The 21,661-nt window shown below is 42.4% G+C and overlaps 1 protein-coding gene across 10 annotated transcripts; it reads right to left on the bottom strand.

Moving 5' to 3' along the window:
• Nucleotides 1–4,427: 4,427 nt before the first annotated feature.
• Nucleotides 4,428–21,599, bottom strand: LOC144049374 (polypyrimidine tract-binding protein 1-like). 10 transcript variants are annotated; one of them, XM_077562261.1, is made up of 16 exons: nt 21,430–21,599; nt 17,383–17,436; nt 17,248–17,302; nt 12,511–12,571; nt 12,164–12,336; nt 11,818–11,964; nt 11,543–11,701; nt 11,343–11,450; nt 10,719–10,899; nt 10,278–10,355; nt 10,015–10,202; nt 8,707–8,740; nt 7,663–7,755; nt 7,268–7,484; nt 6,957–7,034; nt 4,428–6,871 (listed from the first exon to the last, which is right to left on the bottom strand). In XM_077562261.1, the coding sequence occupies exons 1-16, from the start codon at nt 21,582–21,584 to the stop codon at nt 6,739–6,741; spliced, it is 1,914 nt and encodes a 637-aa protein (XP_077418387.1). In that variant the 5' UTR covers nt 21,585–21,599; the 3' UTR covers nt 4,428–6,738. The 10 variants fall into 10 exon arrangements, with proteins under 10 accessions (XP_077418387.1, XP_077418404.1, XP_077418395.1 ...); XM_077562278.1 differs by having other exon boundaries at nt 10,015–10,172; XM_077562269.1 differs by having other exon boundaries at nt 17,248–17,278.
• Between the last annotated feature and the right edge of the window lie 62 nt (nt 21,600–21,661).

Below are 21,661 nucleotides of genomic sequence, written 5' to 3'. Positions count from 1 at the left end.
ATAAATTGTGATTTTTCAAAAATTATACTAAGTTTTATTTTATTTTGACTTTTTTTTTTAATTCACTTTTCTTTTTTTATTGTCATTTGTTAAGTGCAAGATTTTAAAAGAAAAAAGGCCATTTAAGGGGCTGACAAATTATTTTTAATTTATTTATTTTTATAAAATAATTTATTTTATTTAGAAAATATTTTACTACAGCAAAAATTTAATCACAGCTACAGTTACATTGTGTCTTAGGCAGGGTTATAATAAATTGTGATTTTTCCCAAAATTATATTAAGTTTTATTTTATTTTGACTTTTGTTTTTTTTAAATTCACTTTGTTTTGTGGATTTTTTTTTTTTTTGTGGAGTCGTTTGTTGAGTGCAAGATTTAAAAAGAAAAAAAGGCCACTTAGTATTGTGTAATAAAGTAAACTATGTTTAATTGTGAAACAACTGTTTGACCATCCTGTATGGATTTACAGCAATCCCAAAATAAATGTATTCGAAATTAACCCCAAAGCTCATGAATAAATTTTAAGGACATTTTCACAAAAAAATATAACTAAAGAGGAACATTTTTCAGTTTCCATTACTTATGATAACCTTGGTTTTAGGACAACTACAATATACACAAGTGCATGTTTCTGCATTGAAATGTCATCGGAGGTGATTGCCCAAAATTTTCCCTCCAATTGTGGAATGAAACATCTTAGCCATATGGAGGACACGCCCGCTGAGAAGATCATAAAAAGCAAAATGCCGCTGGTATTGTGCCTACTTTGTGCCCTACTTCTTGAAAAGTAGCCGAGGATTTTTGGATAAAGGAGCGCACACACATCGCAGAAGCGTAACCCAAATACAGCCCGCATGTCGTCCGCCCGCGGGGATGAATTATTCAACATCTGTCTGAGAGGCCTGCATATGTAAACAGGTGGACGCTCTCCTGGTTGGCTGCTCGGCTTTTTTTGTTGTAAAGAAAAGGGTGGGCAACTCTTTTTTTTTTTTTTTACCCCTCTAAGAGGAGCCATTTCAGTACGCATGTCTATGAGAGGAGCCACAAAAAAAAAAGCATCAAGAAGCAATGCTTGGGAACACAATTTTGGTCCAGAGTAGCTACTCGAGGGTCATTTTTGCCCATTTTCAGGGCTCCAACATATAAAGGCTATTTGACAATTCAGACTCCGAGGTTTGCTTCACTCAGCAACATGAAATTTGGTAGGCATGCTCGTAGTTTCACCAAAAAAAAATCAAGTAAGCCATGCTTTGAAAAGACAAATTAGGTTCCGAGAGGCCATTTTGGCTATTTTTTGGGGTACATGTCATATCTCATCGAAAATTCAGCCCCTACAACAAAACATTTAGTTGATATCCTTCTGATGAGTAGAGTCACAAAAAAAAAAAAAAAAAAGTATTCAGGAGTCTTGACATTTAACAATTCAGCCCTCAAGGCCCATTACACAACAACACAACATTTGGTCGACATGCCTATCATGAGTACGCCCACAAAAAAAAAACACCGTCAAGCCTGAAGAGACACAGGAAGTCTGCCATTTTGATTTGATTTTTGGGTGCAAAAATTGCGACAATTTCCTCTTTTTTTTGCACTCTGGCACAGCACAAAAACAAAATTTGACAACTCGCCCATAAAAGCTGGAAGCTAACTCCACAACTATCTTGCAGAGATTCATCGGTGCTCCCGACTGGCAGAAATATAGATTCAATAACTCCCAAGTCTGCGTAAGGCGGCCCACGGTCCCGGCGTTAAGTTGTGCTACGCAGCCACCATGAAGCAAAAAAGACGCTTTGCTCCTCTGCTGTCACGCTGACATTGAGTCTAAATCACATAAGCTGTGCAGCCTAAATGGCATTTGGATGGGGGGGGGGGGGGTGATTCAGATGTGGAGGGATGACTGATTTAACTGTGGGCCATAGAGCAACTATCGCCTTAAAAAAATAAAAAATAAATAAAAAAGGGTCCTGCTAGAATATAAAGTAAAAGAGTGTGGGGCATAATGAAAACTAGACACTACTGTGTCTTGAAATCCAAACACGCGATACCAGCTTGCATTAGAAAAGGAACAATGGACTAGCAAGTATCATTTGAAAATCTGTGCGAGGATGTGCTCCAGGTAGCACACAATTGACAAAGCAACACGAGACATCCTTCCCCGGCGTGGAAAAAGCTCCTTCCTAACAAATGCTAAAAATGGGCCACTTGCTATTCGAAAATGGGGCCGAGCAGGGAGAGCCAGCTTGAGCATGTGTGGCCGTTTGTGTTTGCCAGTATTTGCTTGATTAGAGAGCGCCGCGTTGATGTCAATAAGTGGTGCCAGATGTGAAAAAAGCCCCCCCACATGCTTTTGATTTTAAAAGCACTGGATCAAGAACGCCCAGTGACATCGTCGCCCTTATTCCGTACTTTGGAGGTATCTCCGAAAGTTAAGTGTTTGCAAAAAGCCGTCATCGAGACTTGCACGAGCCAGCTGAAGATAAAAATGAGACCACGTTGTACACTTGGAACTTTCTGGAATTAAGATTTCATTTAAAAAAAAAAAAGCAAAGTTATGTTCAGATGATCTGCCTTTGAAATCGGGTTTCTGTCCAATTATGCAATCTCTTTGCATTTCAAATAATTCTACAGAGGATCGCGCGCTCTTCGCTTGGAAAGAATTTCTGGTGCAAAGCCAATTGCTATGACGCCGCATGTATGTATTGCTGATAGCCTAGTTTGAGATCCACTGCTCTAAAACGCCCAGAGTCCTGAACAGTTGTCTACAAGTGTCCCAATCCGGCACAATTGAGCTCAGCCGCGACAAGAAGTTGGATGCGCATCCTAAAACTCTTCAATGGGGACACTGTGTGACCTTCAAAGGCTGCATTCTCATGCAAGATAGGCAGCAAAGAAGTTCACGCCAGTCGTCGCCAAAACTAGTCAAGGTAAAGCACAACCTTTTTTTGTGACAAGCAAATAACTTCATTTAAGACCGCACTCCCAGCTCGTCATCTCTCATACGCCATTTCACGGTTTGTCCCATCTCTGAAGACGGAGCAGAGGCGAGGTTAATCACCGTCGCCGCTCTGTCAGGGAGTCGGAACAAAAAGGCAGGTAGAGGGGCCTAATGCCACAAAGCCAGGAGGAGCCACTTGAGATTAAGTGTCACACTCTTGACATTGTAAAAGCTGGCAGGTATAGTCAGCCTTGTGGGGCCAACACAGAGCAACACTTCCCCCTAGTGGGCTACAACAGGAAGGCAGCTCCTCAAGCCTTGGCCAAGACGTGCAAACTGTTTAAATCCATAAAATCAGTGGGGGGGGATGTCATACATTTTGTATCTGGTAAATTAGCTGTGACGTAACTGACTTAATACTGTACAGTACACCACCAAAACCTGATAGGGGAAATGGAGTCATACATTAAAAAAAAACAAAAGTATAAGATTTCAGTACGTTTACAATAAAATAAAAGCAGGTAAAAGAGGATTAGACTTCGACAACATAACACCTTCACCGTGGTAATGCACCCGCTAACTTATTGCTAACAATGGATAATGAAATTGGTTGGCTAACGATTAGCATATATGTGGCAGGCAGGATTATAGCCCTTTCGGCAACAAATTCTCAAATAAAAACGGTGGAGCAACAAATGTAGACTGCTATATATACACAGTATATATAGATACTATTAAGCATTGTATATAATTATACATCACCCATGGGAAAGAGAAAAAAAAACCCATTTATGTCGCTATGAAGTTTATAATTATGCTGCCCTCTAGTGGATAAAGTGGGCACAACAGATTGAGCGCCACAATTATATTTTTGAAAACGTACCATATTGAGAGCTTTCTTTTTGGGTAATAATTTGAGATACTAGTGTTTTGTATTACAAACTTAAACTCATAACTAATTAAATCTCGTATCTCAAGGCACCATTGTACAAAACGGGGATATTAGCAATCCAATAAAACCAAGAGTGATGACCTGAAGAAAAATATCGTATTATAGTAATTTTACAAAAGTGTTGAAATAAATGTAGAAAGTTTTATAGAAATATATCAAGAAATGTTCATAGAACGATTTTAGTCTATGTAGGCAGTAGCAGAGAGCAGCCTGCTCATCCACCACAGAATAAGAGGAACGCCGTTTCACAGACCTTTTAGCCAGGTTGGTTGAACCCAGACATCAGCCCACATTTAAAGATGAGTCAAGTTGGAAATGTAGCAAGATTCAACAAATAAAAATAAAGTAGTAAAATGTGATGGCGGGAAATGTTACAAGATGTTAACCAAGCATCAGTTCCACAGGAAAGAAGGGAACAGACAGAAACCAAATGAGGCCAGATGAAAGAAGGAACAAACTAAAGATTTATTGAAGGCAGCAGAAGATGGGAAGAAACAAGAGAACAAGATGGTGGCGGGGGAGCATATACAGAGACACGCGTGTGTTCATACCAGTTTTAATGTCTTTGTGTTACAAACAGTCTCGTTTTTTTCCAAAGCTCCTGAACGAGGTGGAGCTCTTTGTTTTTTTTAAACTTCTGGTATTGTCTTATCAAAATATACACGTTTCGAAACAAAGTCAATATAATCCAAATGATTGTGTGGTACAAAAACATGAATATATACAACCGTCAGCCCTGCGTCAAACAACCCCCACACCTCCGTATAAAAAGCATAAACGTAAAAGCTTTCAACACAAAAAAAGAAGGCGTGATCATGTTGCACCATTCTAAAGCCATCTTGGTGGGCACTTTTGCAAATGAGGGAGGGGAACGCAAGTGTACCAGAGATACAGTATTGGTTTCTACTCAAAAAGTTGTGCGTCTAAGGCATATCCATGGAAAGGCAACTGAGCAGAGGCATCTGAGTGAGGCCTCCTTTTGTGGGATTTGTGTGGAATAGGAGAGGGAAATAAGACTCACGTGGAATGGGGGGGGGTGTTGTTGTTGCTTGTGTGGAATATGAGGGAAGAAGAAAAAAAAAAGCAACCTATATGTGAAAGACGCTTAAATCACAACACTACAAAACCTCACAGGGTAGAAGGTACTTTGGTCCTTTAACAACAAGAACAACCGTCTGTCTGTAGCTACTTTTGTTAAACCATGCATAATCTTGTACAAAAATAGAGACGACACACACACACACACACACACACCAAAAACACGCGAGTGAATGTGTGTGCGTGCGCGCATCTGGTTCGGGACTATACAGTGGTCAAAGGCTTGTGAAGAACCGGCGCTGGAGGCACTCGGGGAATGTGACGACGTTTTAAGACTTTTGTGGGATTCTGTGCGAGGGGGTTCAAATAAAAAGTGCACGAGAGAACCTGACCGTAGCGCAAGTCAAATCGCCAAAGGGAAAACGAAAAATGACACCTCGCAGTTGTCCTCTCACAGGTACCATTACCTGAGTTTGGTGGTCAAACTGAATGTTAGCAGTCAGGTGAGCGGAATGGGAGGAAAAACTACCACCAACAATTTAAAGATAACAAAACACCTGACGACAACGAAGAAGAAAACTACAGTAATAAAGGCAAAAAAAAAAAAGAAGCTTGATCAGGACGTGTGTGGGCCTAAAGGCTTTGTGTTAAAACACTGAAGCCCTGCCACTACATTATCGATTTCAAGACATAATGCTAAACATAAAAAAAAGATAGAAATATAGATAAATGTATGTGTGTACTATATAGGCGTCCACACAAAAAGAATGTAAGGTTAAATGAGCCTTCGGCACGATACCTACGAGCACTACATGGCCTAGCATCGCCTATCTGGATTTACATTCATAGTTTCTACATATATATTGGGATATACGCACACAAATCTTTAGGAGGTAAACATTTGTGTTCTTTTTTTTCTTTCTTTCATAGAACAAGCCGCCATTTCCCCTGAAGCCGGAGCGATGCTTAAGGCGGGCGGCTTGGAAAAACTGCCGGGCGGGGGAGTAAGGCACAAAAGACTGTAGTCGAAAAAAAAATAGAGCTTTGCGTTTGATGAATAGATGGACTATAGATAGTGGTGCAGATCCCTTGAAACAAACAGCACTTATGAGAAGATATTTTTAAAAATAATATTAGGTTTATGAAGACGTCTGGTGAGCTGGGAGTTTGCCTTATTACGGTGTCCGACTGGCCAAACTGGGAGTTGGGGGGGGGGGGGCACGCGACGTCGCTTAAGGAATGCTGAAGTGTGTCTAGTGTGGATGGCGGCGGCCATTTTAAGCAATTTGGTCTGTAAGTGATGGTTAATCAGCTGCCTCGACTTTAGCTCCGATGGGTCTTTGTTGGGATTCCAATGCAGACCCGTCGCTTGCTTTTAGTTTGGGAACCAAAAGAGTGCGTAGAAAATCTGGTCAGGCACGCTTTTCTTTCCAAATTGGTTGTGCTTTCAGCTTATCGCTTGGATATTGTACAGGGCTCTTTAAAACTAAAAGGGTTAAAACATTTTGATATAATGGAGGAAGCTTTTCCCTGAATCACGCAACTTCCATTTTGAGATCTAAGCATTTTTTTTAGGGGGGGAAAACAATAAATCATATAGCCATCACTGATTAACATACCTGGTGCCACTTTGTTAAAAGAGGGGATCATAAAAATAATAATAATAAAAAAGAAAAATCATTGATCTGATGACTTTTAAAGGGGCAAAAAAACAGCTGCAAAACCTGTAATTTCCTCCCAGTGCGACCCGGAGAACAGGGGGCGGGCGGGGCGCAAGATGGTAAATACGTTTCGGGAGGGGAGCTGAAGGCACTCAGATGGTGGATTTTGAGAAGGACACTCTGAGGTGGTGGTTCTCTCCCAGGTCGTGGTTGTGGAACTCAATCAGGCACTCGATGGCCTCCTCCACTGAGGCCATCTGGATCAGGGCCATCTTGCGATCGTTTCTGTTTCAGAGAAAAATGGGCTTAATACCTGGGCCTCAAAGGAGAGGAAAAATAAAGAAGGGGCGCGGGTCTGAGGGGAACTTACTGAAAGAACTTGAAGGCTTTGACTGTGGCTCCTGAGCTGGCAAAAAGCCTCTTGAGGTCTTCTTCCACCACAGCAGGCCTGAATGTTGTGAGCAAAGTTGTAAGCTTCCATTTCTTCTCATGCAAAAAGTTTTATTGAGACCAAAAATAATGCTTTGCCGCCATCTTGTGGCATTTATAGGCAATGATAAACCTTTTGGGGATTTTCACTGGGGCCATTGTGAACTCGTCATGTGTGATTATATTTAGAGGGGCATCAATTACTCACTATATTGCTATTATGTAAAAACTACAATTAAAGAAACAACTCACGGTATATTGGACAAATGGAGCGTGGCCGATGGTGGAAAGATGTTTGAGTAGTTCTTGGAGCCGGGCTTTTTGAAGCGATGCAGCGGTGAGTTGCTGTAGTCCTTGGTCAGGCCCTGGTCCTCCTGGCCTTCTCTCGGCAACTGCACCGTGGTGTGCTTGGACACCGTCACGCGGATGGCCCTGCCGAGCAGCCGCTGGCCATTCAGGTGGCTGATGGCTGAGACAACAACGTTCATATGAACCAACATCAGGTGGCCTTGTCTTATATTTCAATAGACTGCAGAAATAAAAGTCTAGAACAAAAGACCGGCTTAGATGCCACAAAAGCCAGCTTGATTTTTTTTTTTTTTTTGGCACTTTAAAACTGTAAACAGCGAGAAAAAAACTGGTGCTACCTAGCTGAGCCTGGTTGCCATCGGCCATCTGGATCAGAGCGTTCTCTTTTTTATTGAACAGGATCTTGACTCTCATCACGTCGCCATACACACCTGGAGAATAGAAGCACATTGTCACGTGTGTGGCAGAGGTGGAACCGGCTGTACTAGTCAAGAGTCACACAGCCAATCACAGCAGCCAACACGATTTTAATAACGATGCTATGAAATCTTCTAGCGGACGAATGAATGTGTGCCGATTTGAGGGCAAACTAAATTCAATCCAGTGTGGAATCAGACTAAGCCTAAATAAGGAGTCTTTTGTTAAGAAAGGACAGTTGTAGAATAAAATTTGAAAAAGTTATGCTTCGAGGGGAGGGCAGATTTATAGGGGAAAAAGGAAGTACAAGTAGTAAGTTTAAGGGGTTTGATTTCTTTAGCGTAACGCTGATTCTTGTACAAACTGGGCATCTAGTCAAAATCATGCAGGAATAAAACTACACATGCATAAACCAACACTAAAGGAACTACAGAGGATACCATCCCAGGGGTCTCTTTTTTCTTTCTTTTTTTTAAGCTGCAGCATTTGATTTTTTTTTTCTGTTGCTATAGAATAAATAAAGTTTGCCACTTGTAATCCAAAAAATGCACAAGCCAATAATAACAGCATCAGCTTGTCCTTAGCGAAGCCGCCCCACACACATTTTCACTGAGCGGACTGCACTTTTGAAGATAAAATGTGCGTTTAAAGCACAACAGCTGTTCAAAAATGAAATGCTGCAGGTCTGAGTGGCGCTCTCAGCCTCAATGTCTCTCAAATCCCATGTCAACCAAACCAGATCTCACACACACAAACACACAAAGAATAAACCCACCCAAATAGACAAACAACCCCACCCCTTCCCTTGGCTGATGAGAAACCATCAGTGCATAAGAATTTTTTATTATTATTATTATTTTTTTAAATCAAACTAAAACAAAGCCAAAATAATATGAGACGAGACATGCCCACCTTGCCAGGTAACAGTAGTAATAAAAAAAGGAGATGAAAGGATGATAACGTACCGAAAAGAATAAAGAGGCAGTGTGGCGTAACGCTCTTTAGAGACAGCAGGGGGAGCAGCAGGGCCAAAAGGGTGGGAGAGGGTGGGTAATTTGGGTCGGGGTACAAGGGAAAAGAGGCGAGGAGTGGAGGACAGTGGAGTGGAGTCGGGACATGTCCGCAGGCCACAGGCAGCGAGGTCCACGGGAAGGCCACAGTACCATGGTGGAAGGAGAGAATGGAGAGACAAGGAGGAAAACAAGGAAGGGGAGGGAGGGGGGTGAGGGGTTGGTGTGATGAGGTGGTGATGAGTAGGAGTAGTAGTGAATGTAGACATTTAGGGCAAAATCAGTTTCAGGGGATTGGGGTGCCAATGATGTGTTTATTTGATGGGTGGGGTCCAATTTTAAGAGTGTAGGCCATTTTGGGGGGGGGGGCAGAGGGGAAGGAAAAATGGGAGGACAGAGGGAATAATTGGTCATTGGCCGTGCAGTGAGTTGGCAAGAGTACAAGTGGGGCGGGATTGGACAGGGGGTTTAAAACAAAAAAAAAGGAGGGGGAGGTACAGAGGAGAAAGGGAGGGAGAGAGAGAGAAAGGAAGTAAAAAAAAAAACAAGGTCAGTATACACAAAGAAATGTAGTGCTTCAGACAGTAGAACTGGCTAAATTAAAATGCACTGTCACTATGGGGAACACTAGGAGAAAAAGAAGAGAAAAAAGATTAACAATGAAATACAGAAAAAGGCAGAGACAATATGTACTTTTAAAATAACACGCTACACCTATAGACGACTTTAAATTACATGGTGTATTTAGCAGTGTAAACAGTTAAATGTCAATATAAAAGTTATCAGTATATAATCATGTTTTTCTCTTATTTTAATGACTAAAAACAAGTGGCATACAAGTAACTAATACATGCTAGACAAGAAGACCTAAAGATGTATTTTTAAGCAGTAAAAAGTAATATTGTCTCTCCAAACAACTCAGGAATGATTTCAACTTATGGACAAAAAAATGGAAGATATGGGAATGGTAAGTTTTTTCTTTTTCTTTTTACAAAAACAAGAAGTTAGTGCAATTGAATAAACTTAAAATTCACAGTGAGCAAAGTGGCAAGTAAGAGATGCAGCAGGTTTGGTCAAACAAACAAGAGGACCTGAAAGAGAAGCGCTTTTTACTAAAATGGCCCATAGTTTTGAATTATCTCAACATTAAAGCAAAGGCTGCTCTCCAGCTAGTCTGATCACATTCGTGTAGTGAGCAGCCTGTGATACGAACGGTCTGTGGCCTTCAAGCCTTGTCAGAAAGCCTCACGAGTGTGTACTGACCTCCGGGTTCAGATTGCTGACCAACAGGACGTTGTGTCCGCCGACGGCAGCGAGCCCGGCCAGGCTGAGGCGACTGGCGGCGGCGGCTGCCGCCGCCATGCCGCTGTGCCCGACGCCCAATGACGCCAAGGCACCGGGGATGCCGGGCATTGCAAGACCTAGGGAGGAGCAAACGGGTCCAAAGGGTACTATCGTACACCGTTAAACTGACAATATAGTCAAGATGTCATTATTAAGATCTGGAGTGAAGACTCTTCACTGACCTGCTTGCTGGATGGCAAAAGCAGGTGGGAAAGCATGAGCGCCTCCATACGGAGAGGCAGAAATTATACCAGGGGCAGCTGTTGAAATTGGGGAGAAAAAAAGGGAGTGGGGGGCGGGTTAATCAATGCCAACAGGTAACTTTAAAAGACATCATGACTGATGTGGTCACACGTACACAAAACCTTCTCGCTTCAGATGACTTCCATTTAACACAAGCTTGAATGTGATGGATTAATTATGAACACAGCCACATCCTTGTTATTAGAGGGTGTGCACTCTAGTGTAACCACATTATTTTTACTTTAGTTCTTAAAGATGAGGGTGGGATGGTGGAAAAGGTTAAAATGATTTATGCTAGACTTTTTAACACCAAAAAAATGACATTTGAATAGGTGTGTGCTGACAAGTACTTGGACATTTTTAAGAGAATGTTTTCTTACCAAAGGCAGCAGCAGCCATGGTCTGGTGGTCCAGGGTGGGATGAGCGTCAGCGGTGGGGAGATCCAGGCGGGTGTAGTCCCTGCTCTTGTCGTTGTTGTATTTGACATTCAGGTTGGTGAGCTTAGAGAAGCTGATTCTGAGGGTGCAGCAGGCATTGTAGATGTTCTGCCCATCCAGACACTGGACACACAAAAAAAAGTACAATTAAAAGCATTGTGACAGACATGTTCTGGCCCAAACAAATATTTTTTTTGTAAAAAGCAGGAGGGTAAAATAGGTACGTCATCTAATTTAAGTGTTGACTGAATTCTATTGAGCCAATATTTTGCACTGAGATGACGACAATCTCATCTGAATTGAATCTCAAATTTACTCATTCCGTCAACGGAAACACTTGGATACAGGTTATGCATGTCTTCTGCCATCTAGTGGAGCAGCAGTTCTGCCTTTCACAAAACATCACTGGCATAAATGAACAAAGATAAATTATTTGCCGTAAATAAAACATTTTCAGACCAGTTGGGCGTTAAATGTTACTTTTCCCCACTGCACAGTGGTTGTGTATCGTTGCTCTTATGGCTATAAAGTAGATGTCCTTCAGCCTGGGTTGTACCAAATCTTACTTTGGCATTGTGGGCCATTATGGCATCAGCATACTGGATGAGAGCCTGGAACTGGTTGTTCTTTGTAAATGTGATGATCTTCAGAACTGTGCCGAATTTGGAAAATATCTGAGAGAGAGAGAGAGAAGGGCATGCATATTAAAAGCAGGGCTGTTTAATAAACGTTCAGGGTGTCCGGTGACACCGGGGCTCCGTTGTACCTGGTGCAGTACATCCAGGGTGACCGGGTAGAAGAGGTTCTCCACAATGACTCGCAGGACGGGGCTTTGAGCGGTGGCGCCCGCTAGGCCGCTCACATCCCCGGCAATGGCGCCACCGCCATGCAGAGCGTTGACCGCCTGCAGAGCAGCTTGGGCGCGCTGGAGGGGAAGGCAAACAAGACGCATTTCTTAGCACACAAGCCATTTGAGGTGTGGTAAGCAAATTAAATATTCAGGCTAAAGCAAACGCATTAAGCATCAGCTGTGTGCCTCACCACTTGGTTGGGGGAGTTGTCCGTCTTTAGCTCTTTGTGGGTGGAGTATTGCATGTAAATGGGGTGGTTTCTGATGACGGGTGTCACAGACAAGTAGTAGCTCACCATGGTCTGAGCACACTCCTCGCTGTTCAGCTCCAGGAACGCCTATGGCGCGTAACACAAAAGCACAATCCCATCTCCTTGCAACTCATAATAAAAATGCCACGAAATATTACTGGTAATGGCAATAACAGGCGAGATGAACATGTTCCTTGCTGACCTAACTGCACGGACACACAGGCCACATTGTAAGTTAAGGAAAGAAGCCTGATGACAGGTGAACACATCAACCGTTTATCCGTACCTGGTTCTTCCCTTTCAGCATCAGCAGATTGGTGACTTTCCCAAAGGGCAAACCGAGCCCGATGACCTCGGCCTCGTTTATGTCGCTGGGCAGCTTGCGTAGATGAACCACGCGTGACGGAACACCGGGACTGCGGACGTCACCCTTGAATTTTTTGCTGTCGTTGCCATTGGCTGCGAAGGGTGGGGGGGAACAAGAGACCGATACAATCAGGGGAGTGAAAAGGCATCTCTCGGCCTTCCTGAATAATGGATCGGTCGCCGTGGCAACACATACAACACAGACAAGACTAGCACTTAAATGAGAGCAGACCAAAAAAAAAAATCCTTCCATGGCAACCTCCCTACCTGAGTTCATGATATAGGGCCCGTTGGATATGCAGGAAGAAAAGAGCTCGTCAGATCCTCTCTGTAGGACAAGGAGAAAAGAAAAAAAAGTCTCACCTTAATGTGGTCAACAATGAGTGCACGGGAAGGCAGGTGGAGAGCACGGCTCTCGTGTTACCTAACCATTGTGTGTTAAGGTAGGATGTAACGTGAGTCTTCAAAACACCCTTTAGAAAGAAACACTAAACCCTTACCGGCCGGTAACAATATGACTTGGCATGTCATTTGATACTATGGGCCTGATTCTCCCGTTCAGCTCGAGTCCTTTTATTTTTTCATCAAGCATTTTTCATCTAAGATGATTCTTCAATCCTGATTTCTCACACACACACACACACACACACACACCGTGCATAAAATGTGCATCAAAGTGGCCTATCTAAGAGGCGTCAGTAATTGACAAATTCAGCTGTCTCGGAAGCACCCAAGTTTTTCCTGTGTACAAAATTCAGAAGCGGCCACCTCCACCTAATTTGCTCGCCACTTCCAGCCTGAGCTACTGATATCGATCAACACAGCACTCGGGCACCGTATTTTAACTGCAGTTGCAACAACTGAAAAAGAAAAGGCTTCTTTTTTTTTTTATGTACCGAAGAAACAGATCATGGAGCATCTGTTGCACAGGCCCATTTCCTGCTTGTGAGGCAGGTGCGTTCCAGCCATCACCAAAGTCATAAAAACACAGTATATACAATTAACATAATTTTCATAGTTTTACAACAATGCTGAATTATATTTACAATTATGTACTAGGGGGTGAATTTTTAATGTTTGTAGTTTAAAAAGAGGCAAAAATTAATGGCAACTTGGTATTCATATAATTTCTAATTTCTAGTCCCTGATCGTAAAATGGCTGCAGGAGGGCGGCCAATAATGTACACGTCACCGCCGCGAGTACCGATACCTTAAAATAATACTGGTATTGGCACCGATACCCGGTATCGGTAGTCAGGATGATATCACCTCTGCCTCATTTTGAGCCAGGAAAAACCCTGGAATGTCAAGAAAGACCATTAAAAAGATAAAATGCGCTTTCAATTTGAACAAGTCTCTCTTCTGGAAAGAGTATGATTTTGTAAAACAAATTTGTCATGTCTGCAAGCCCAAAGATGTTCATACGTCTTGCATGACGCCATTGACATGTTCTCCTCTCCCATTCATTAATTCACAGTAAACTGATGCTCCTTTTATACTTAACTAAATAAATGTATCCAGGGGTGTCAACATTAAGCAAATGAAGCTAAAATTGCCATCTGACATGGCCTGAAAATTATACAAGCCATTTATCAGGCAAGATCACTTTTAGTTCTCTAACAGACAGCCTTCCTTGGTGCACAGCAGTATACTTATGATTTTTTTGTTTGGTTTTTAAAAAATACTTAATTGCCAACTAATCAGATTTCGCCACAAACGAAAGAATGAACCTCTGTCAAGTGTAGACAACTAATGCAATGACTTAAGTCAACAGTTACACTTTTGCAAAACACTACCTGTCACTCAACAATCTCAACCAGGTATTAGATGGAAGAGAAACATCATGAGGCCATCTGGACTGGAAGGATAGTGGTATACCCCCCACTCCGCACCGGCCCCCTTCAACCCCCACCACCATTCAGTGTTGTTCACATGGCCTGGCGATAATGAAGTACAGCAGTCACAAGAAGTGGCTCAGTGGACTAAGCTCCACAACGGGGGCCTACAATGAATGAAGGTCCTGTTCCGGATGAGACTGGGGGGCATTGTTACGTGGCAGAGCATAAACATATGGAACCCCTTAGGACTTGCTGGGATTTCAAGAGGCATCGCAGTTGTTTTAAAAAGGAACCGGTTGCGCAGGTTGGCGAGCATTCTTTTCATGGCTGGTGAACCTGACCGAGCGTTCATTCATGTTGCACAAGGTGGGGAGCTTTCCAGACACCCAATACCTCCACAACAGCCAAACAATGCTTTGGTGGGCAGGCATCAAATTGTACTACTGTTTTTTTTTTGCCATTAAAATGTTCAATATGATCTTAAGTATTAAAGAAAAACACACATACCTAGAAATATTACTTGGCCCACACCTTGCCACTTGGCTTAGAGTTAACTCTTTGACTGCCAGACGTTTTCAGAAAAGGGATGCCATGGGTGCCAGCCGATTTAAGCATTTTTGACTGATCTTTCAAGGTCCACAGAAAATTATGTGTTTGGACTATGGAAACACACGAACTACCAAATGAAAGATTGGACTCTCATCTTTCATCAGAAAAAAAGTTTGTTTCTACCTTATTCCATTTTTCAGTAATCAACAATAGAAAATGTTTAGTTTCACCTCTCTTTTGAAAAAAAAAACGTCTTTTAACGTCTTTGGCACTCCTCCATAGGATTTTACTCAACGTTATTTAACGTTTTTGGCAGTCAAAGAGTTAATTGAAACAGGTTAAGTAGTTTACACCTTTTAATTCTCATGTTCTGCCCTGGGGGAAAGGCCATATTAAAGCTGCAAAATGTTTTTCTTCTCTCTCAGTATTTAGCTAACATGTAAGCAACATATACAACACACATTGTAATGGTTCATTTTACATGAATTAAGGTAACCCTCTTGTTATGCAGAAGGTCAAACTGACCCATTTTAAAGTTGTAGTTTAATATAAAAGTTCCACTTGGCCTAAATCAGGAGTCAACTTCCATACTGCTTATTCTTAGACCATGGTATGTTGGCGGTAATGCACTTCATATTGAGTGAAATGTTAGAAATGGAGGTAATGATGAGACATGGAACATTATTGCTGCTCCTGATAACTTTAAATAAAAGGAGGGTTAATGATATAAAAAATTATAAATGGGATTTTCTTCCGTTTATGACAATTTGAAAAAAATAATAATAATCACGTCACAGGTCAGCTTGACCCCAAGACAGTATTGATTGTCCTGATAATGTAACAGCTGGTTAAACAAACATATTTTGACTTCACCATTCAGATTATTTGTAAACATGTGTGTGATAGCATCAAAATATTGTAGCCTGGTCATTAGAAAGAGGACGTGGCTACGGCGTGACTACTTGTCGGTAGATGACGTCACATCGTCCACTCAACAGAATCAAGGGGAGGGGGTCCCGAAAACAGGAAGAGCAGCAGCAACAAGACCAGGCCTGCTTCCTGGCATCTTGTTAACCCCCTCATTGGGACTTCATGATTACATGCTTCATGGTAGTTTCCCTCCTGCTCCTCCTCTACTTCCTCATTCTAATTATATCCACAGAGCTGAGAAGCTACAGTATGTGTAAAAGTAACACCATGCATTTTGGAAAGAGCGTTTTAGACAGGAGTACAATTGCACTAGATAATCCCATAGTTGTTCACATTGTTCTCCATCTCTCGGTGTCGACAGCTTAATAGTCACCTTCAGTTAATGGTGACTCATGATTGGCTCACTTCCTGAACATGCTGTGCATGTTCCTCTCAAATTAGAACATACAGGCGAGCTTAGTGCTAATAACAAAAAACATTTGGACTTGAGAGTAAGGTAGTAAAACAAGGGGTGGTGCAGGTATGTGCATGTTTTGTCCCATCATCTGCCCTTATGGTGAATGGGAGGGGGCAAGGAGTCTCACCAGGGGGCTTAGAGGGGTGGGGGGGGGTCGGAATGTGACCGCCGAATTCCAGACGCTCTGCCCCAGACAAATAATTACAAGATTCCAGCAAAGCAGGGCGCCGTAACTGGGCGTCACAAATTCTTAATATGATGCAAATCGATGTGTCTTATTTAGAAAAGACTTTTAAACACAAGTGGAGTATCGGCTAGCAGTGTGGCTTTGCTGAAAAACAGGCTCGGCTGGAACGAGAGAGGGTGTGGTTTGTCCCCCGTCGAGGGCGTTTACCTGATGACTTGTTCAAACAGAAACGCAGACCTTTGGCCTGCGAAACAATGGCGGCTACATTACTTCCAGTCAGACACCTAAACGGTTCTGTCCACCAGGTGTTAAGAGCACGTAGCAAAGTCGTATAAACCCAGACTGCCCAATAACCGTGTTCCTTTTCATCTCGCAGCTGAGTTTGTGTACAACTTCCCAAAACAGAGGATTGGTTTCTTTGGTGAACGATTAAGAGATTAATCAGGATAAGAATTCTGTCCTTTTTTTTTTTTTAAATATATATTAGGGCTGAGACAATAGTTTTGTGTGTGTATGTGTGGGGGTCCCAAAAATGCTCCTCGGGAACATGCAGAATAAACAGGAAGCTTCATTTTCAAATAGATGCACAGTTGACAGGCAACTGGCGCATACCAATATGTACGTCATGAAAGATGATTGATTGGCTTCAGCCGCAATAAAAAGGCTTTAGGCAGCACTTTCATAATTATAGGGGGAAGCTCGCGTAAATGGACAAAGCAAATCTTTCCCAGAGTCGGCAACTCTACTGCACGTTTTTGACTGTCGCCAAAGTACAAATAGTAAACCACTGACTTGAGTAGCACAGACCAAAGTCACATCTGCAAGACTTCAAATATGCATTTAAGTCAAACAATCATTTTCAATCAATCAGTAATTACACAAGCAACACTTCATAAAACAGGTCATAAAACATAAACCCTGCCACCCACCCAGAATGCCCAGGACAACCCAGCCATCCCATGCATAAAAGCATTTATAATCCAAAAAGACAAGTCTGATTAGACAGTAGACTTGCGTGAGTTTGTACAGAAACTGATGCTTACCTTCGTGCCAACTGATATGTCATGGACACTGCTGTGGAAAGACAAAACACGGGGGCTGTCAGCAAGGAAATGGATTCAAAATGTATATTAGTAGTATCCGATTTTAATAACAGGGAGACAAAGAAATTTCCTTACTCAATTTCAGGGACGTAGCCGGATCCCAGAGGGTACAAGTCAGCGTCTAGGCGGCTGTAGGTTTGCAGGAAAACAAGACAAAAGCAAACTTTTAGCTTTAGATTAAAAACAGAACATCCCGTGAAACTACACAGAGCAGAAGAGCGCACGGCGGGTACACTAAACGCGCAAGAAGACACGGAAACCATTCCAACAGCCCAATTCAGGTGATCGACGAAGGGAGAAAAAAAAGGGGGGGCTGAGGGGGCAACAACAACAAAATTGAACAAGATGCAGCGGGCGACTTTGAACCACCTCCGGACGAGCACCACCACGCCATTAAGTCGCCTTACTGTGCTTTGATATCGCTCCCCCCCGGCTGTTGAAAAAGTCCCCGAGATTGGATCAAGGCGAAATGTTGGGAGGCGAAGAGATCGGTCGCTTCCAACATGGCCCTGACTCTCCGCACAAAACATGAATGCGGAAATGAGACACGTTGCTTTAGCTCGACCTGCCCCAAGTTAACTCGCTCGTTAAAAAAACACAGCAAAGCTTAAACAACCTCGTGCTGAATTACCGCCCCCGTACTGTATCCACTCATATGATTAAATAAAACAATATTCTACACATGAAAGAAATACACAAAAAAAAAAACTTGACGACGGCTAGCGAAGGCTAAATGCTAGGCTAACAGCTAACTGTTGCATGTTTGGGTGAGGAGGAGGAGGGGAGGAAGAAGGGGGGGGAAAGTACTTTTAAGTAGCAACTTTCGCGAGCGGGACTTAAAAACGCGATGAGGAGGGCGCCGCGAGACGCCCGGGCGCCGGTAAAAGCGAACACGCGGAGATTTTCCGCGTGAAAAAGGCGTCGGAAAAGTGTTTGCCTTTTCAACTCACCCGTCCATTGCACAAGAAAAAAACTGCAGGTCTGAGGCGAAGGTAGGGCGGCAGACTTGCTTGATTTTCTTACAAAATGGCTGAACTCGCGGAGGCGAGCGCTGATTAGTCCGCTCGCCTCCGAGAGCCCGGAGAAGGCGGGGATTAAGAGCTGTCAGGGCTGCCATTGGTCAAGACGGCCATCAATTTTGTCGAGGGGGGCGGGAGGATGAAAAAAAAACAAGGCCGCGGCAAATTTCCACTCATCGGCCTATTTATTAGGTACACCAGCTTGATTTTGATTGACGTCGTCAAATGTGGGATTTCAAAATTATTATTTTTTATTATGATAGTAGATTTACTGTGTCCACCTGATACACAGTATTTCTAATATTTTGCCCTTCTGTGATAAATTGAGTGTACTACATTACACTTCCCATGCGTGATGTATAGAAATCTGCTACAACCTTCTCATTAAAATTATTACCATTGTTCAAAGAATACGCCTCTGACTGAAAACTGAGCCTAGCTACTGTAATTTACTTTATGATTTATGTTCGTTTTTTATTAAATTTTGTTTGCACGTTGTTTCAGCTGCGGTTGTTCTTTGAAGTGCGTTCTAAAAAAAATTTAAAAAAAAGGTAAGTTGACGTTTGTTGTACTGACGAACTCAGCCGTGTTCAGCACGTCCTTATGTGGTCATAAATACGCCTTTCACCGATTTATATATAGCTATATTTTTTTAACATGACGTCATTGTACCAACTAGTAAACAAATCCCAATTTGTCATTTGACCATGTCAGAGCTGCATGAGGCTGGCCCCCCACCCACGCAAGATTTTGGAAAAAATAGTCTGTTTAGTTTGTGCCGTAAAATCTTTCATTTGTGCTTCTACTGTTTTTAGTTACTAGACATTATTTTTTAGGCCATCCAGAGATCACCCATCCTTGCATCTACTGTACTTCAGGGCCCAGGAACTTTTGTGTTAAAAGGAACATAAACAGCATATGTGCAATAGAACAAAGCATGACACGCATGTTCCTGTGACTGTGCTAATGTGTTGACCTCACAAAGAAATCTTTAACACAATGTTTTATTTTTCAGACAGTTCCACTCGCTGATCATCTTGATGCAGTGTTCAACATCTGGGGTGGCATGGCTCAGTGGTAGAGTGGCCGTTGTTGTGATATGGAACTGGAACTAGTTTACTGCCTCCTAAAAGCTCATTATTGGTTCACAAACAACACAACAGTCGTTTCCTAACCTAGAGGTTGTGCATTTGATCCCCAACCCTTGTGACCACGTCGAAGTAACCTTTAGCAAAATACTGACCCCACCCACCCAATTGCTCCTGATGCTTTGTCATCAGTAGGTGTCAGTTTGTCATGTCTGTCATAGATTTGGTTAGGACGTGTGTGGTGCAATGTGGTCCATTAGTCGTACCGTTAGTAGTAGTCATACTAATAATGTGTATTGCCCATCCCCGATCTGAGCTATACCGGACAGCAGCTGGTGCTGAAACTGACCCAGCTCCAAAGTTCATGTTGATTTCAGTGGCGTGTGTGTCTGTGAGTTTGAGGGTGTGCGTGTTTTGGCAAGTTCCAAAGCTGTTCATGTACGCCCTTTAGTGGCATGTTGAAAGAACTGCACTTTGCAGTCACATGATTTTTTTTTTCCCGCTCCCAGCCATTTTCACTAAAACAATCCCCTTCACTCCTGGCTGTTTTACTGGATTTTGACTGATTTTGCAAGGTCTACAGAATATTCAGTTCTATTGCTATAAAAACATGGAACCTACCAAAACATTAGAGTCTCTTCTTTCATCAGGAGAAAAAGTATATTGCTATTTATTTCTCCTTTGCAGCAATTAGCATGAGAATATAGCTAAGTTTCATCATTATTCACAAATCTATTTAGAAATTTGAGTAAAATAGATTTTTTTTCAACATGGCCCTGGTTCATCTCTTTTGCTCTGCTGCCACCTGCCGGCCGTTTGTGTAATAACTACAATTTCTTTAACCGTCCTTTGCAGTAAAGAGGCTGCATCAAAGCCTTTTGTATGCTCTACCTCTAGCATAAAAAACACACACATAAAAACGTATACATATGTCTTTGGGACACTTAAAACATTTAAAATAGAACGGATTTATACATTTTTGGGAGCAAATTAGTTAATTGCATATTTGCTTGCCTGACTTGAGCTACAAACATAACTTTTACTCTTGATTTAATAGTTAGATGAGCACAGGATAGAGCAAGGGTCACCAACATTTTTGAAGGCGAGAACTACTTTGGGCTACTTTAGTTAGCTTAATGGGCTAGCAGTTTGATACACACTAATTCTGAAACGGCACATTTTCTCAGATAAACTTTAATAATATGCTATTATTAAATACTATGATGATTAGATATCTACCTTGGAGTGTAGAGGGCAATGTGGAAAACACACCGATGCAAGCAAGCCAACACCTCATGGATGTTCCTGAGCAATGCAAATTTAAAGGCAGTGCACATGTAACTGTACATGTGGAAGAAATTGACTATATTTCCTTGGAATGCGAGAAGGGAGAGTTTCTCCCCAACGATCGGGGGAGGCAGCCTCCACTTGCCCACTTTACAGCGGCCAACTTCGTCATCTGCAAACGGAGATATTTTTGGAGTTCCTATAAATGTGTACTCAAACAAAAATATGAACGCAACACTTTTGTTTTTTCTCCCATTTTTTGTAAGAGATGAACTCAAAAGATCTAAAACTTTTTCCACATCCACAATATCCCCATTTCTCTCAAATATTGTTCACAAACCATTCCAAATCTGTGATAGTGAGCAACACTGTTCCTTTGCCGAGATAATTCATCCCACCTTGCAATTGCAATAGCATGATTAGTGCATAGGTGTGCCTTAGACTGCACACAATACAAGGCCACTCTGAAATGTGAAGTTTTGTTTTATTTTTTCTCAGACTCAGAAATTGGTCAGTACTGACAAAAAATGCACCTTTTACAGTGGCCTTTTATTGTGGGCAGTCTAAGGCACACCTGTGCACTAATCATGGTGTCTAATCAGCATCTTGATATTGCACATCTGCGAGGTGGGATGGATTATCTCGGCAAAGGAGAAGTGCTCACTATCACAGATTTAGGCCCCGTCCACACAAAAGCCAGTTTCAATGTATCCTCACAAGTTTCTTACCGTTTAGGCCGTTCGTCCACACGATGGCGCGGTTTCGGAGCTTGAAACCGATCACTTTTGAAACCGGGCTCCTCCAGAGTGGAAAGATTCTGGACACCATATGCGGGATACTCCTCCAGCGATGACGTAAGGATCGCAGCTCGATGACGACGCATTATCGCAGATTGATGTCGTATGCGCCAACCGTCAGTCTGTCGACAACAATGGCGGACAGCCGTGTCGTAGTCGTTTT

The sequence above is a fragment of the Vanacampus margaritifer genome, chromosome 1, assembly GCF_051991255.1.
Source record: "Vanacampus margaritifer isolate UIUO_Vmar chromosome 1, RoL_Vmar_1.0, whole genome shotgun sequence".
Taxonomy (NCBI): domain Eukaryota; kingdom Metazoa; phylum Chordata; class Actinopteri; order Syngnathiformes; family Syngnathidae; genus Vanacampus; species Vanacampus margaritifer.
This window is presented reverse-complemented; position numbering and strand designations above follow the sequence as displayed.